The sequence below is a fragment of the Rhinopithecus bieti genome, unplaced genomic scaffold (assembly GCF_001698545.2).
Source record: "Rhinopithecus bieti isolate Rb0 unplaced genomic scaffold, ASM169854v2 scaffold_25396, whole genome shotgun sequence".
Classification (NCBI taxonomy): Eukaryota; Metazoa; Chordata; class Mammalia; order Primates; family Cercopithecidae; genus Rhinopithecus; species Rhinopithecus bieti.
In genome coordinates, this window is record NW_016812016.1 from 1,559,335 (window position 1) to 1,576,887 (window position 17,553).

Here is a 17,553-nt window from a genome sequence, read left to right on the forward strand (position 1 = left end):
CCCCTTAAAAACCACAAGATCCCCAAAAAAAAAAAAAAAAAAAAAAAAAAAAAAAAAAACTATTTTAAACTATTTTTCCTATTTTTCTTTCCCATTATATTTTGGCTTGACCTTTAAGTAAAGACCTTTCTCAACCTAGCAGCCATTTTATTCAGCTGCCTGACTTGAGAAAATGTTCCCTCTTTGTCGAGTTCTAAGGCATTAAGCAAATGTTTGCCTAACCTTTGCTTCGAGCATAATCTTATCTTTTAATAAAATGCACCCAAAAGGCTGTACTACAAGGTTTTCATCGCTCTGAGTCATGTTCCTACCAGAAAGTGGAGGAATTAAAGAACTGTCTTGTTTGAATAGTCAGTCCTAGCTTGATGAATTTGAAAGTGACAGGTGGCTCGAATGGTAAAAAGCTTTGAATATGAAATAGAGACAAATAGTATTTCTTCTTCCTGCAGGGATGTGAGCTTTCAGAGAGTTGTGACCGAGGGCGGCTCGAAATGTCTGCTACTCTCAAGTGGAAGTAGCCTGGGATAAACCTGAACTATAGTGAGGAGAAATATTTGTTTCAGCTTTGTTATTTTATTTGGAGTGTGGAGTGTGAAATGGGAACCTGAAAATAAATTTTTCAACTATTTTGCTACTGTGCTTTCCACTGTCACTTCCCCAGTGAAGAAAGAATTGGAAACCGTGTTGGTCAGAATCTGAGAAACTCATGGACCACGTTCTACTAGTGGGTAGTGTTTCACTCTGTTTAGTGTTCCTATAAAGGAATACTTGAGGCTAGGTTATAAAGAAAAAGGGTTTGTTTGGCTCACGATTCTGATGACTAGAAAGTTCAAGGTTGGGTGTCTGCATCTGGTGAGAGCCTCAGGCTGCTTCCACTTATGGCAGAAGGTGAAGGGGAGTCACTACGTGCAGAGAAATCACATGGTGAGAGAGAAAGAAAGAGGAAGAGGGGAGGTGCCAGGCTCTTTTCGTCAACCAGCTCTTCCAGAAACTAATAGACTAAAACCTCACTTCCTCCCCCAGCCAAAGGAGGGGATTAGTCTATTCATGTACGACCTGCCCCCACGACCAAAACACCTCCCTTTAAGCCCCACCTCCAACACTGGGGATCAAATTTCAACTTGAGGTTTAGTGAGAACATCTAAACCATAGCAGGTGGACACTACAGGGCCAAGAGGGCATGCAGCCATGTCCACACCTTTTCTTTCACCTCCTGTGCTTTTGAGTGCCAGGTGTTCTTCCCAGGTCCTTCCCATGCTCCATGCTTTCAGCAGCTTTGGACAGGATCTGCCTATTAAGGACAGAATCAGTCATACATTTGGTCTTAGTACTGCCTTCCCCAAGAAGCAGACACTGAACTAAGGATCTGAGTACAAATAATTTATTTGGGAGGTGATTCCAAGAAACATCAGTAAGACAGTGGCAAAGTGAGGCAAGGAGCAGATAAAACCCACAAAGGGTGGGTGTGTTATCAGCAAAGCTATTTCTGTGGGTCCCCAAAGCTCATTCACTCCAGACCTCTGGGAGACAGTGGAGACTGCACACCTAAGAGGTATGCCCTCACAGGGTGGAGCGTACTGATATATTATTATCCATCAACCCCTGTCAGTCATTGCTTAACGGCCCTCCCGGGGGGTGTTCATTGCCTGCACTTCCAAACTGCCATGAAAGTATAGAGCAAACTCCGGTGACCATAAATGCCATCCAACAAAAAGATGTGGGAGGTGTGGACCAGGTGTCAGTAGCACCTAATCTTCTTCCTCTCTATTGCTTTAGTTTCTCCATCTGTAGTTGACAGCATCAGCCATTGGTCTAAATGGCTAGGTGAATCCTGTTTCACAGACCAGGTGACTTAGATTCAAGGAAGCAGGAAGTAGAAAATCCCATATTACTTCCCAGGCTGAGCCCCATCATCGAGTCCACCCTATGCCACAGAAGCCCTTTTTTGGGAGATGCTGGCATCTTTGGGTGCTTATCTAATGGTTAATTAAGGTGACAGTTTGCAGCCCACTGGGTTCTTTCACCCTGGGCAGGTTTCAGGAGCAGAGAAGGCACAGAGTGCAGGGTTTGGGGTGATCAAACCGACTTCCAATCCCCAGTATGTATTTTAGCCATCTTTTACTTTCTTAGTTCAGATCGTCTATTTTGAAAAATGCAGGGCAGGAGGTTTTTGGGAGAAGAGTGGGGAATGTTTTATTTATTGTAAATTTAAATTTGATAGCAACATCATAAAAGGTCATGCAAACCCTATTCAAACTCAAAACCAATAACGGGCTGGCCTAGAACAGGGATTAAGTTTAGGATTCATTCAAAAGCTATGTTCACAGATGCTTGGAATATGAGATAAAGTAACACGTTTCAAATGAGTCTTTGGGTCTCCAATTACACATATATTTCAAACAAACTCACAATTCTAGTAGATGAGAACTGCATGATCTCTTTCTCCCTGTCTTAGAATTGATGCACTGAAAAGTACTTCTCACATTTAGTTATTAATGTTCAAATAAATTTTTCTCTACAAAATGAATAGTGTCAACATTAGACTAAATGTGCAGTGTTTAAATTTTAATTGTATCCACAGATGCATAGAGACTATAAATATAATTGTGTGCCGAGGAAGCTCTTCTGAGAAAGGTTAAAAAGGATGACAATAGCAAAGGAGGGAAAATAAAGGAAAAAAGAGATCCATGTTGGGAAAAGACAGCTGGTGCTATTGAAACCGACACTGCACACATTACAGAGGGGTAAGGAAGCACCATTTTTACTTGAAAAATGATAAGATGCTGTAATCATCTTTGGAAGAAGCTGTAAAGCTAGGAGGACATGATAGCTGTTTGAAAAGCAATTAAGCAGTCTCCTAGAGGAGATGGAAAACAGACCCAAGAAGAAATGCAAATAAACCTTCAGACCCCATCATGTGTCAACCCTTCACACGGGGAGGCTTGCTGGAGCACATGAAGGGCATTTGGTGAAATGCTAAATCAGGAGCCAGGATGTGCACAACTCGAGCATGAAGCAAAAAGAACGTGCTTAAAATCATGGAGAAGAGGAATCGCCAGTGCTCATTTGCAACAAGCAGAATGAAGGTTCTGTCTTGACAGCTCTGGCCAATGTGATGAGATGTGTGCCAGGATAAGCCTGCACAAATCTATTTTTCAGGTACCAGCTCTACCCAATGGCTTGTTACTGAGCAAATATGCCCCAGAATGAACTTAGAAAACAAATGCACATCCAGATAATTGCTTAGACCTTTCAGCATTTATCATTCTTTCAAAATTCACTGATTGATTAATATCATCTCTTAGAGTAGCGTTTCTTAACCTTGGCACATTGTCATTTGGGTCCTGATTATTCTTTGTGAGGAGCTGTATTGTGCTTGTGGGATGTTTAGCAGCATCCCTGGCCTTTACCCACTAGATACTCCCTTCAGTTGGAACAAGTGAAAATGTCTTTGGACATCACCAAATGTCCCTGGGGAAAGGGGAAGAGGGGAGGAATGAGAGGTCAAAAGAGCCCTGAGTTGAGAACCACCCTGTTAGATGAAGTAGAAACCCAGATTTATGTTTGTTTAATCATATTCTGGCAGGGTGTCGTGGACAGCTTGTGGGTCTCGAAGTCAGGTTATCTGGCTTCAAATCCCTGCTTCCAGAGTGAATGACTTGAGACACCAGGTTCTGTGCCTTCCAACCACCCCATGGTGCCCCTGGAGGGAACTACAGGTTGTGTTAATTGTTTTCTAGGAAGTTTCTACTCTCTGAGCTCAAGGTGCTATTGCTGCTTTTCTATAAATGGAATAAATCAATTAAAACTATCTAAGAACTGCAGGGCTCCATATCAAAACAAACATACAAATAGGTTTGAAAGTGAAATGTCAGCTTTCCCTTGATATGTGAATTTTCAAAATCAATCAAATTTACTATAAGGTTAGCAAGAAAGGCATGTTAATACCCATATCTATGCCATGTGTCAAGCAGATTTTAAATTCATGTGTGCTAAGAGTGAGGGGAAGTCTGGAGAGTACCTGAGAAGGCAGCCCTGACAGTGAGAATTCCAAATGCTGTTGAGAACCGCTCACACCCTGGGTTGTTGATTCTGGTCCAGAAATGTCTCTCTGGATGCCAGATCTCAGACTAACCACTAGAGGTCATCCTTGTCCCAACAAAGCGTCTCACTTAAGGCTAACGTGCACAGCAGAAAGTTTCAGCAGAAGCAAATCAAGGAGGAAATGTGAGGCTGTATTAACGACTCGACCCACAGAGGATGTGGCAGGGACTAGATTGTGAAAGGATGAAATGGAATGAAATGAAATGAAAAGCCACCTTGAGCAGAGCCAATAAAGTCAATGCAACATCCAAATGCCCTTGAATGCCATTGTAGTGTGTTTTCACACCTCCTGGCTTTGGTGGTTTTTATTGCCAATGCCAGAATTTCCAGCTGCCTTGAGACCTCTTTATCTATATGCAAAACTGCCTAAAAATTTTGCTTTCTCACCAAAACCCTGAATCCATAACTGACAGGCCATAAGAAAGCTCAGCTTCCTCTCCTTAGGTCCAGGCAACTCTGAGATGTAACTTTCCAGCTCCCAGAGGTCCCTGTGGGATCAGGCACAAACCAGCCACTATAGGACCTTGCCTGAGATTGCAGCTTGTCTGAGATTCCTCCCCTTCTGTGTCCTGCAGCCCCTCTCTGCCTTACCTATTTTCCCTGGGAGTCATTATTTGATAAATCATTGTATATAAATCCTCATTCCAGGGTCTGCTTCTGGGGAATCTGACCCAAGACCCTGGTTTAAAACTTGATGCTCAAAACTTTTGATTTCTTCCCCCATGATTGTCTACCTGGCTGCTTCAGGTAACCGTGGGATTTGGGAACGCATATTACCTAGAGTAGCCTCCGTGCCCCTTGGCCTTTTCCTGCAGAACAGACCGGCATTGCCAATCTATTCCTGGGCCTCAGCAGGCTCAGCTGACCTCTCCGTGTCTACTGTCCATCACGGCATTGGCTAAAGTGGTTCCCAGAAACCAATGTGTCTGCTTGCGGTTCCTGGGAATCCAGGCTTGAACTTTGTCTGCTAATCCATTTGTGGCAGCACTAAGAGTAGTAATTTAAAGCCCAGGCAAAGATCTAAGAGCAGATAAAAAAGATCCTTAAGTTAGTTCAGAGTCATGAGGGGCAAGGCAGGTGAAGGAGCTAGAAGAGATCTGACAAGCCATGAATGGATCCAGTGAGAGGGGAGGGTGCACACCTGGGCGGTGTTTCACCTGGGTAAAAACCTGGCTGTGACTCAGGGTTTCTGCCTTTGGTTTGTAGAAACCTAAACACCAGCATTGCCTTTTTTCTTTTTTTCCCAATTCGACATAGCATTGCTCAAACAAATCAGTGTTCTCGTCTCAACTGATTCATTTGGCCAGAATAAATTCACAAGCTGAAGTGAATAGAGAAAAGGCAGGGAGAGTTGGAAGAGATGGGAAGAGGCAGAATGGTGAGATATTAGCAGCACCACCTGTTTTTTTACCCCCACAACATGCTGACTTTAGCATAGCGTGCACTTGAGAAAAACGATTAAAACAATTGCTCACATGTGACAGAAAAGTAATTTCCATTTAGAAGAATATTTCAATCAAAAGATGGGGAGCATTCTCTTTGTTAATGATGGGCTAGTTTACACAGAGGGTAGATTTTACAAAGTATGTGGATCAATACATCATTCTTCTGATTAAGTTACCGATATACTATGATATTTGCAGGGGATGCCGCCGAGAAGATCTTTACGTGGTGAAATTGTGTTTCAGTGGTATAACAAGGAATATTATTAGCTTTTTTCTTATTGTTTTCACCATTTTCAGATAGATGAAGATGATTGTTGAAGAAATGAGATTTTTTTCCTAGTGCATTTGATCTTATTTCTTCTCTTCACTCATAGCAGAAATACCCACCTCCTCCAGAGATTAGTTTAAATACTACATGAATAAGCTGAATATTTCCCTGTACTAAACCTGATCCCTGAGGATATTCACATCCCCTCAGCCAATAAACATGAGAAGCAGTGATGGGCCCCATTTATCTGAGGTCAGAAGTGGGTGATGCCAGAGAGAATGACACTCTCATCTTCTAAGCTTAGGAAATACACCATGGTTTTCTAAAACTTTACTGCACAAAAACTGCTGCTGAATTTAGTCACAATGTTCATTGTGAACAAAGAACCAAGTCATCTGTGACTCAAATATTTTTCACACAGACTATGTCTTCACAAAAGCAGTTCAGGAGTGGGAAGGAGGGATTGTAGGGCGATGGCGACTACAATAACCCACATGTTTCTTCTGGTAAAACTCTACTGACAATTCCAACAATTACTTCAGTTATTCCATTTCACTTTGCCATTTCACACAGCAATTCTGAAAAAAAGCCCTTGCTAGGCCTGCTTCAGAAAGGGTCTTATGAATTCCTGGCCAGGCATTTAAAGGACTGATTTCTAATCTTAACATCTGATGGGAATTCTGATTCCCGGCTTACCTCTTACAGTTTTGCAGAAAGCAGAAGTAGCAGTTTCAACCACATGCCCCTTGAAAAAGAGGCATAACTTTTAACAGAAGGAGTCTATTACAACAGCAGTATGCCATCCAGTCTTCAGGGAGGAGCTTATGGTGCTTTCAGCAGATAATCGAAGCCCTGCCTTAAATTACTCTTTCTTGCTATTTCCTGAATGTTTGTTCCCATGAAGCAGCCAAGAAAGGGAACTCAAAAGCCCATCCACTGAAAATGAGGTGTCCTGCAGATGTAAAAACCCATTAACTAGGTCATTATTAATAGTTTCTACAGCACTATAAATGTTTTATTCAAAAGGATCACTGGCCGCTTATGTATTAGTCGTCCCAAGGACAAGTGCTCACAGAATTGGCTACAGTCGAGTGAAGTCACTATTGGCTGAGTGTCGGACAGCAGGGAGAGTAGAATGGCCTCCTGCCATTTGCAACGTTGTTCATTCCAGGATCCAAGAGATTGAGGGAGAGAAGGACTGAAGATAGGAACATGGGAGCGTATAAGAGAACAAGACCTTCCTGGTTTGTTCTCTTTTCCCAGTACCCATCCAGACATTAAGAATAACGTTTCTCAAGAGACAGAGAGAGAGAGAAAGAGAGTTTTCATCATTATGCAAAGTATTAATAACATGCCTTGCAGACCATTTGAGAAAAAACTATGGAGAAAAACAAGAGTGTTCTAGAAAGAAAAGATGCTCAAGATATACTTTTAATTCACTAGAAAGAAGTCTAGTTCTTCAAATGTTTCAAAATGTTTTAAAACCCTCTCATTTTAAAATTTAATTTTACTACCATTTATTACACAAAACCGTGTACTGCATACACGGTTATTTTACATGCAGTATCTAACTTAATCCTCACAATTATCCCAAAGTTGGTTACTCCCCAAAGGCATTACCCACTTTTTAGATAAGTGAATTGGGAAGTAAGTGGTTAGATGAACACGGTCCCACAAACAAAAGAAGCCTGAGCCATCATTCCTCACAATGTGGAATAATTCCTGAGGTTCTGAGACCTCTAATGAACCCCACTTCATGTCTTCCACTGACATTTGCATAATATGAGGAAACCAGTCAAACATAGCCTATTCAAATCACTCGTATTTATTTTAGGATTACTTTAAAAAGTTATATTCAAAATAAAATCATGCAATCTCATAATCTATCCAGAATAAACTTCTCATTGGCATGCATCCCACACCCATGTATACATTTTTGGAGGATGATATGGTTCGGCTGTGTCCCCACCCAAAATCTCACCTTGAATTGTAATAATCCCCATGTATCAAGGGCGGGACTAGGTGGAGATAATTGAATCACGGAGGCAGTTTCCCCCATACTGTTCTTGTGATAGTGAGTGAGTTCTCACTATCTCACTAGATCTGATGGTTTTAAAATAAGGCTTTTATAAGGGACTTCCCCCTTTGTTTGGCTCTCATTCTCTCTCCTGCTGCCATGTGAAAAAGGACGTGTTCACTTCCCCTTCCATCATGATTGTAAATTTCCTGAGGCCTCCCCAGTCATGTGAAACTGTGAGTCAATTAAACTTCTTTTCTTTATATATTACCCAGCCTCAGGTATGCCTTTATTAACAGCATGAGAACAGACTAATACAAAGGAGTAAAAGCCCCAGTACCTCAGTCTCCAGATGGGCACCTGTTGTGGTCTATGGAGGCATTCTCTCTTTATTGTGCTTTGGATCTTGCACAAGACTCTTATCACAGTGAGGTTCAAAATTTCTAACCAGAGACTTGGACTTCTAGCATCAAGAAAGCAGAGGGACAGAATACACTTCTATCCTCATAGCAAGTGTCATCAAGCTATGGAAACTCAAGGTGCTTACACTGTGGTGAGAAACTCTCTTTTTGAGATCGGTTCCCCCAGAGGTGTTGTTACATGAGCTATGGAGAAGGCAAACATCCAAACCATATCACCATCCTTGCTAAGATGGTGATCCTTGCTAAGAGTGATCCTTGCTAAGATGGTGATCCTTGCTAAGAGTGATCCTTGCTAAGATGGTGATATGGTTTGGATGTTTGTCCCCTCCAAATCTCATGTTTAAATGTAATCCACAATGTTGGGTGGGGCCTGGTGGGAGGTGTTTGGGTCATGGGGGTGGATTATTCATGAATGGTTTGGTGCCCTCCCCAAGGTAATGAGTGAGTTCTGGCTCTATTCATTTGTGTGAGAGCTTGTTGTTTTAGAAAGCCTGGCACCTCCTCCCCTCTCTTGCTCCCTCTCTGGCTGTCTGACATGTTTGCCCTCCTTCACTTTCCACCTGAGTACCAGCTTCTTGAGGCCTCACCAGAAGCCAAGCAGATGCCAGTGCTATGCTTCCTATACAGCCTGCAGAACCAGGAGCCAAATAAACCTCTTTTCTTTATAAATTATCCAGTCCCAGATATTTCTTTATAGCAATGCAAAATGGACTAACACAGAAAATTGGTACCAAGGAGTCTGGCATTGCTATAAAGATACCTGAAACTGTGGAAGTGGTTTTGGAACTGGGTAACAGGCAGAGGTTGGTAGAGTTTGGAGGGCTCAGATAAAGACAGGAAGATGAGAGAAAGTTTAGAACTTCTTAGATACTGTTTAAATAGTTGTGACCAAAATGCAGATAGAAATATGGACAGAGAAGGCCGAACCGACAAGGTCTTAGATGGAAATTAGGAACTTAGCGGGAACTGGAGCAAAGGTCATCTCTGTTACACCCCAGCAAAGAGGTTGGCTGCATTGTGTCCATGTCCTAGGGATTTGTGGAAGATTAAACTTAAGAATGATGACCTAGGGTATACCTGGCAGAAGACATTTCTAAGCAGCAAAGCATTCAAGATATGGTATGGCTGCCATAACTACCAACCTACAATCAGAGATGGAAGCAAAATAATTACTTAAAATTGGAACTTATAACTAAAAGGAAAGTAGAACATAGAAATTTGGAAAAATTTGCAGCCTGGCCATGTCTTAAAGAAGGAACAAGCATTTTCAGGAAAGGAATCCAAGCAGGCTGGGAAGCAACACTTGCTAGAGTGAATTGCATGACTAAAATGGAGTCAAATGCTAATAGTCAAGACAATGGGCAAAAAGACTTGAAGGCATTTCAGGAACCTTTGAGGCAACCCTTCCCATCACAGGCCCAGAGGCCTAGGAGGGAAAAAGAATGGTTTCAGAGGCCAGGCCCCAGGCACTGCTGCCTTGTGCCACCTCAGGATGCTGCTGCCTGCACCTTGGCAATTCCAGTTCCAGCTGCAGCTCAGAAGGCTCCAGACACAGCTTGGGCTGTTGCTCCAGAAGGAAAAAGCTGTAAGCCGCAGTGGCTTCTATGTGGTGTTAAGCTTACAGGTTCACAGAGCAAAAGAGTGAAGGAAGCTTGGCAGCTTCTCCCTGGATTTTAAAGGATTTACTAGAAAGCCTGGGTGGTCAGGTAGAAGCCTGCTGCAGGAGTACCAGAGCCCCACAAAGAAACTCTACTAGGGCAGCGCTGACGGGAAATATGGGGTTGGAGCTCCCACAGAGTCCTCACTGGAGCACTGCCTAGTGGAACTGTGGGAATAGGGCCACCATCCTCCAGACCCCAGAGTGATACAGCCAACAGCAGCTTGCACCCTGAGCCTGAAAAACCACAGGCACTCAACTTCACCCATGAGAGCATCCATGGGGCTCACCTGCAAAACACAGGGGTGGAGCTGCCAAGGCCCTGAGAGCTCACCCCTTGCACCAGTGTGCCTTGAATACAGGACGTGGAGTCAAGGATTATTTTGGAGCTTTAAGGTTTAATGTCTGCCCTACTGAGTTTTAAAGTCATGTAAGGTCTGCTGCCCTCTTCTTTTGGCCTATTTCCCCTCTTAGAATGGAAATTTTTACCAAATGCCTGTACCACCATTGTATCTTGGGAGTAAATAATTTTTTTTTTATGTTACAGGCTCATAGACGGGAGGTATGTGGCCTGAGTCTCAGACGAGAGTTTAGGCTTTGGACTTTGAGTTAATATTGGGATGAGTTAAAATTTGGGGAGACTATTGAGAAGAGATTATCATATTTTGCAATGTGAGAAGAACATGAGATTCTGGGGGCCAGTGGGTATATTAGTCAGGGTTCTCTAAAACGACAGAACTAATAGGGTATATGTGCATATGCAGGGAAGTTTACTAGGAGAATTGGCACACATGATCACAAAGCAAAGTCCCACAATAGGCCATCTACAAGCTGAGGAGCGAGAAAGCCAGTTTGAGTCCCAAAACCTCAAAAGTAGAGAAGCCAACAGTGCAGTCTTCAGTCTGTGGCCGAAGGCCCAAGAGCCCCTGGCAAACCATTGGTGTAAGTCCAAGAGTTCAAAAGCTGAAGATCTTGGAGCCCAATATTCAAGGGCAGGAAGCATCCAGCACAGGAGAAAGATAAAAGCCGGAAGATTCAGCCAGTCTAGTCCTTCCATGTTCCTCTGCCTGCTTTTATCCTAGTCACACTGGCAGCTGATTAGATGGTGCCCACCCCTATTGAAGGTGGGTCTGCCTCTCCCAGTCCACTGACTCAAGTGTTAATCTCCTTTGCCAGCACCCTCACAGACACACCCAGGAACAATACTTTGCACTCTTCAATCCAATCGAGTTGACACTCAATATTAACCATCACCGTGGGTAAGAGAAAGGATTTGGGGATGTTGGCTTGGCAGGGTCTGATTGGAGGGCTTTAAATTTGACCATTTACAGAAAGGTATGTTAAGGAGGATTTTAGCCCCAGATCTTTAGGGCCAACAGACCCCTCACTTCTGAAAGTGTTCTCGCATTCAGGTTCCAGTCCTGTCCTGGTCTTCTTGGTTCCAAAGGGAGGATTTGTTGGTTTTGGGTATCATTGGGGTCAAAGCTTTTTGTAGTGTGCATGCCTGGGCAATAGGACTTGCAGGTTTGGGCTCTGTTATACTTAAAAGGCAGCTCAACATTTTGTTATCGACAGAGTAGGTCTGGTTTGGGCTGGTCCTGCAGTTACAGTCAGAACCTTATCTAAGTATGCACAGTTAGAAGATGGCAGCCCAGTTATTTCAAAGCTCCAAGATGCCCTGGGATCTTTTATCATCACCTAACTTTTCAGAGCAACGAGTGCCACCCAACGCACTTCCTTTCAACATGATTTCATTTTGTTGCCAACTATCATGTGCCATGCCCTGACTCCTCTCACCTCTGATCAGTTTCTTTACTTGCCTCATCCTGCCCTGGTAATACCTTGCAAGGGCTCTGCTCTAGACAAAGTCTACCACTTGCCCTAAGCTGGCTCATGAAACCTACCTGCCTTCCCTCCCCACATCCACTGCCCTGCATTGGTTCTTTATTCTTCCATAGGTAGGAGTCTTACTTCCCGTACTCTGTGAGGTCAGAGATGGAGGATTAAACATCTTCTTTTTCTCTCACAAGCAGGCAGTACAAGCTGCATAGTAAAACTTAAGCCCTTCCTAAATGAAATTAACTCTCTTTAGACTAAAAGACAAACGGTAGCAGCACCCTTGTTCTGTTTAATCTTGGCTAAAACAGAATGCATCTGGGTAGCCGGGGACTCTCCAGAATGGAGCTGGGTCATAGGTACTCAAGTGGCCAGGCCCAACTACCTGGTACATGATTAATAAACTAGAGCAAAGACTTGGGCTGCCTAAAATATATATGTATTTAATACAGATACGTAAAGAGATATATAGATATACATCATTTAGCTTGGGGTATCAAGGAAGCCTACAAGTTAGAGTTCCCTCAAGGATCGTTAGACTAAAATTCTTGTGTTAACAGTTGACAACCTTTTAGAGGTGCTAAGATGCCCTTTCGCATAGTGGGAAGGGGAGACAAACAATTCATCAACTGGAAAGGGGTCCCAAAAGGCCTCATTGCCCACAAACTCTCACCCTGGTACACTCTGCCTCCTTTTCTCTGGGTAGACATCAGTGCAGAATCAAGATAGTGCTGTGGTAGGGTTGGGAAAGTACTGATGAGAATGTTGCAATCCTGTTGTTTAACTTGGAGAGAGTTGCTCTATCTCCTATGTACTCTAGCCTTTTGTTTATTTCTTTTTCTGTAAGATGAGTAGAGGGAACTAAAATCAGTGTTTCTCAATCTTTAATGTGCACAGGAATCCCCTGAGTTATTGTTAAAAATGCGTATTTTGACACAGAAGGCATGCAGTGGGCAGAGATTCTGCCTCCTAACCAGCTCCCAGGTGAGGCCCAGCTGCTGCTGCTGCTGCTGCTGGTCCAGTGTCAGCCATTTGCATTTTTAGAGGACAGACGTGTATTTAAAGTCCTGCAAGTGCTTGCTTTCGTTTAATGCAGATAGGCCCCAAGAGATATAAATCAGTCAAGGGCCTTCCAACTCCTGGAAGAGCTCAGTTTTCATGGGTTGGAGCTGACTGAGTTAAGGAGGGAGTTCTGCCCTGGAAGTCCCATGCATGGGGAGTGAAGCTGTGTATCTAAGGCCAGGTGGGAGCAATGGGGGTGCTGGGCATCTCAGGCATTCTTGGTGTTTCCGGAATGGAAAGGCCAGGAAGCGAGAGGCAGATAGAAGCAGAAATAGGATAAATACCTATTACTCTAAAATTGTGTCGAGAGCCCTAGATGCTACTTGAAACCTCTTTGGAATAAAGTAATAGAAACAAATAAACATTGGTATTTTGTTTTATTGTGTTTTGCATTTTGGTACGACTTTATTTGACTGACCTAGATAAGAATTTGGTAAAAAGATATTCACCCAAAATCACAGTTGACAGAGCTAAAAAATGACCCTGGGCCAAGCCTGTGGCTAACCCTAAACGCCCTCTTCTGCTCTCTTCTTCATGCTTAGGGGATGTCCAGATCACAGAGAACTGAAAAACAAGCTTCATTCCCAAGTCCCCCACACTTTTATTCTCTAAGGTGAAAAATGTTTAAGAAAAAACTCAGAAATTTTGACATTAAGTAGAGTACAGGCATTTTAATCATATGCAAACAAAGAAAAAAACCATGACTACATCAAAAGAATTATATTAATAACACAAAATCAAAGCATATTTCCAGTTAAATATAGAAAAACTTGTGGGCCCATCAGGACCACAAAACCTGCATCCTCCTCAGATTTCTTGATATATCACACTTGACTAGAGGAATTTGCACAGGAAGAGGAAATTCAAAGTTGGAATAGAAGTAGAGAAAATAACCTACAGACTGTTTTTTTTTTTTTTTTTTTTTGCTGGGTCTTTTGATGACTTGAAGCTTGAATAATATCCAGCAAGGATACATATTAAGGGAAATCTATTCCATTAAAAATATTTCAATAAACTACCTTCCCCTGTTAAATATACACATACTTCTTTAAAATTGGGGGAGAAGTAAATTGATCATTTAGAAGGCAAGTTATTAAACTGAAATCACTTTTGAGATTTTTCTAAATGACAAATTAGAGACATCATCCAAACATCTATGGGTCCAAAACTCTTCTTCCCCCTCAACAGCTTTACCTCCAAAAGGCATCAAATATTAAAGGTAACAAAAATACTAGAATACTCCTTGACAAAACAGCCCCTTTATTAATAATCCAATTGACTAGAAAGACAAATGAGTAGAAAACGTCATATCTAAAGGGAACATGACCCACCTATGACCCACCTATTTTAAATACGGGCAATCAAAGAGCTGGGAAGAATCACTATTTAGAAATAACTATACATGCATGATCTTTTATATGCATTCCCCTGTAAGAGGAGATTCTCTAGGTTGAAAAAATAATTTTCTGGTCTCAATTTATCCATTTGAGCTCAACATTTCCCTGCTCTAGCTCGTAGGAAGACCAGGCCAGCAGGAAACAAGATTTGAGTTGAAAATCCTCTTTTATCTGCCACCTCCAACCCCTAAGCCCTCGCTCTTCTGTAAGGTAACAGATTCTTAAACTGTCAGTCAGAAATTACAGACATGCATTTTTTGGTCACTTTTGCTCTTTTCTTTATTTTTGGTGTTTTCTTTCTATTTGTAGTTTTAACCAATGCATTACTCGCAGAAGAAGTCAATATCCTGGAAAAAAACAAAAACAAAAAAGATTGAACTGAATAGGCTAGGCTAAAAAACAGATGTAGATTCTGTATTTAAAATCATTTCTAATCAGAGAAATTTGAATTTCAAGTAAGTAAAGGTTGACCTCAAAAAAATACGAAATAATTACCACTTTAAGTCAAAAACTACTTACAGTGAAGATCCTCAAATGAACCTTTAATTTACGGTTATCTGACAGATTTCAGCTTAATGCTAAGAAGTGATGACAACTGAGTCCCATTTGTGTAGGATGGGCAGTGTTTGAAGCACAGCAATTAGCTCCAGGAGAATCACTTCAAAACAAGCATCTTGCAAAGTAGCTCAGAGAGCATCTTTTATTTCTGTCCTGAGTTTACAGGACCCCAGAGCATTAGGAAGAGTATAATTTTATTTCATACATAAATAGAATCTATTTACCACAAAAATAAGACATTCAAAGATTGTTTTAGAATATTTTGATTTGATCAATAACATGTGATAATTTTTTTCTCAGCCTATCTTTAGTGAAAACCGTCAGTAGGAGTCAGTTAGTACTGACTTTGTTTTCTTTCTTTGTTACATAGACTGCTTTGCAAGATAACTTGCATCTAAAACAAAAGAGGTACTGTATTGTATACTTGAAATTTGCTAAAAGGGTAGATCTTAATGTTTTCACACACACACACACACACACACACACACAAAGGTAACTATGTGAGGTGATATATCTGTTAACTAGCTTGATTGTGATGATCATTTCACAAGGTATATCAAAACCTAATGTACACATTAAATGTATGCAATTTTTATCTGTCAATTATAACCCAATGAAGCTGAAAAAATAAAGAAAAGGTTGAGACAAAAAAATAGCAAACTTAAATAAAACAAAAGGGGTGGTATACAGAAAGTTTACTCATCTTTCAACGTTGACAATAGTTATAAATAGTCCCCCAAACCTCACTATCTCAGAAAAGTCACCATTGAAAGCTGGGGTCTTTGTTCTATACATCTTGTAGGTTGCATGATGCATTTTTGACACCAGTCTACGTTGCCCCAAGATCTGAGTCCTTGTCTAGTCACTTTTGAGATGCTTACCGTGGTGGGAACTTCCTTGGTAGCTTCCTGGTACACATGCTGCTCCTTGACCAAGTTGCTGGGGAAATAACCCACGACTCCCATCTCGTCCTGGCCATCGCCATAAACCTAAGTGCCCAGAAGAATAGCAATCAGGAAAAAGCTGATGCTGAGTGTCTTCTGAGAAACCCGCAGGCATCCTCTTTGCTGATGGTGAAAATCATAGCTGCCAATACCTCCCTTTCACCCTGGGGTCCAGGGGGCTCTGCGGAAAATCCGAAGTTTACTTGGAGCACTAAGTTAACCCGCAGGAATTGTGCATCTACGCTTTAGTGGCCCAGCCTAATTTCACTACTTTAGCATGACTTTATTTTATGCAGTCTTGTGAGTTGCCTGAAATCTTTTTTGAACCCATAAATATATAAAGACAGTACATTTTTTAAAGTATTGTAGACGCTTATTTTAAATGATGCAAATTTCTCAGTTTTCAACAATTCAAATGAACAGACTTAAATGGATTTAAATTTAATCCTTCATTAATTTAGAACTCACCTTTAGGGTTGCAGATGAGGACAGAAAATCAACCCTGCTTCATCCCTCCCCAAGGACCACCCCTGTATATTTTAACTGAAAAACGCTGATTCTTTGGAATTAATGAGGGTGCAACGTTTCCTGAAAGAATATTGATACTTAGACTCACTGCCAACACACATGCCTTCTACTTGGCAAATCTCAGACGTTTTCGGATAAGATTCAAATTCTTTGGGATGTTCAAGCCCCCATGTTCTTGACTCTTTTTTGCCAAAATATCACATTAACCTACACTTGGTTTTGTTATGAAATTGATCTTTCTTTCTTTAAAGTGCAATAATAGCAACTATACCTGAATTTTTGCATTTCCATCTACAATCGCTACACGGTTCTTAACAACTAGTATTAAGCATTAAAATAGGTTGAAGGTAGGTAATCAAGGAAAAGTTAAGAGCAATATGTGTCAACAGGTGTTCATTTTAAATTATCTCATCTTACACTGCCAGCCCAAAATTCTCCAGCTTCGTTTTCTTTTACCAGCTTTGAGTACACATAGATCTGCTGCCCTTTTTTAACATTAATGAATCTACAGTCCGGGGCATTATAATCTTCTTGAGCTCTAGCCAGAGAAATAGTATCTGGAAGAAAAAATAAATAAATGATTACATTTTAGGCTCCTGAATTTTATAATAGTAAAAGGCAGTGTATATTAGAAAAACTAGGAAATCAGAGTGACTGATAATTTCCAGGTTACAGCTGGTGTCTATCCAAGAGAAAGCAGACAGCCAAGATATTAAAGCTGCAACAAAACTCAGCCAAGTGAATTCTCCATGGTAAGACACCAAAATGCAGACCAGAAGAAGCAAAGTTGATAATATACACATTGGAGAAGACCCACTTCAAAGTACAATTCAATTTTATGCTATTAGTGGATATATTTTCAATTATGTAATAGAAAGATAATGAAAAGCATAAAAAAATCCTTACAGACACACTCATCATCTGCACAGAGCTTCTTGGAAGCTAGACGGTCCATAAATATTCCATGCACAGCACATACAGCCACAAGACCCGGGAGGAAAAGTAGCAATATTCTTGCCATCTTCCTTTTTTCTGTTTTAACTCGAACTCTTAGTGGAAGCGGGGACTGACTCCAGTGGTTCCTGCCTTTTATGTGAAAGCCAGACCTCTGGGTAAATACTCTGGCCAATTAGAAGGGCCTACCACCCCTCTGTTTGCATAGCAAGCTACCCGGTTTCAGGAGCTATTTAGCATCTGATTTTCCAAACAGAGTCAAACTCTGTGTCTTTCTACACACGGATAATATCCAAAATGGTCCACTATTGTTAATGCCGCTTTAGCAGTGGTTTATTGTATCAATCAGCAGGGCTTTGCT

The 17,553-nt window shown here is 41.5% G+C and overlaps 1 protein-coding gene across 1 annotated transcript; it reads right to left on the reverse strand.

Annotated features, from left to right (window-relative positions):
* Nucleotides 1-13,457: 13,457 nt before the first annotated feature.
* On the reverse strand, nucleotides 13,458-17,302 carry OTOR (otoraplin). The gene is made up of 4 exons (XM_017895500.1): nucleotides 17,145-17,302; nucleotides 16,656-16,795; nucleotides 15,648-15,755; nucleotides 13,458-14,555 (listed from the first exon to the last, which is right to left on the reverse strand). The coding sequence occupies exons 1-4, from the start codon at nucleotides 17,257-17,259 to the stop codon at nucleotides 14,532-14,534; spliced, it is 387 nt and encodes a 128-aa protein (XP_017750989.1). The 5' UTR covers nucleotides 17,260-17,302; the 3' UTR covers nucleotides 13,458-14,531.
* Between the last annotated feature and the right edge of the window lie 251 nt (nucleotides 17,303-17,553).

Coding starts and splice junctions, on each gene's coding strand:
- OTOR (XM_017895500.1), bottom strand. CDS start 17,259: ATGGCAAGAATATTGCTACTTTTCCTCCCGGGTCTTGTGGCTGTATGT. Junction 16,796..17,144: donor TGCAGATGATGAGTGTGTCT/GTAAGGATTTTT, acceptor TTTTTCTTCCAG/ATACTATTTCTCTGGCTAGA. Junction 14,556..15,647: donor CCAAGGAAGTTCCCACCACG/GTAAGCATCTCA, acceptor GTTTTTTTCCAG/GATATTGACTTCTTCTGCGA.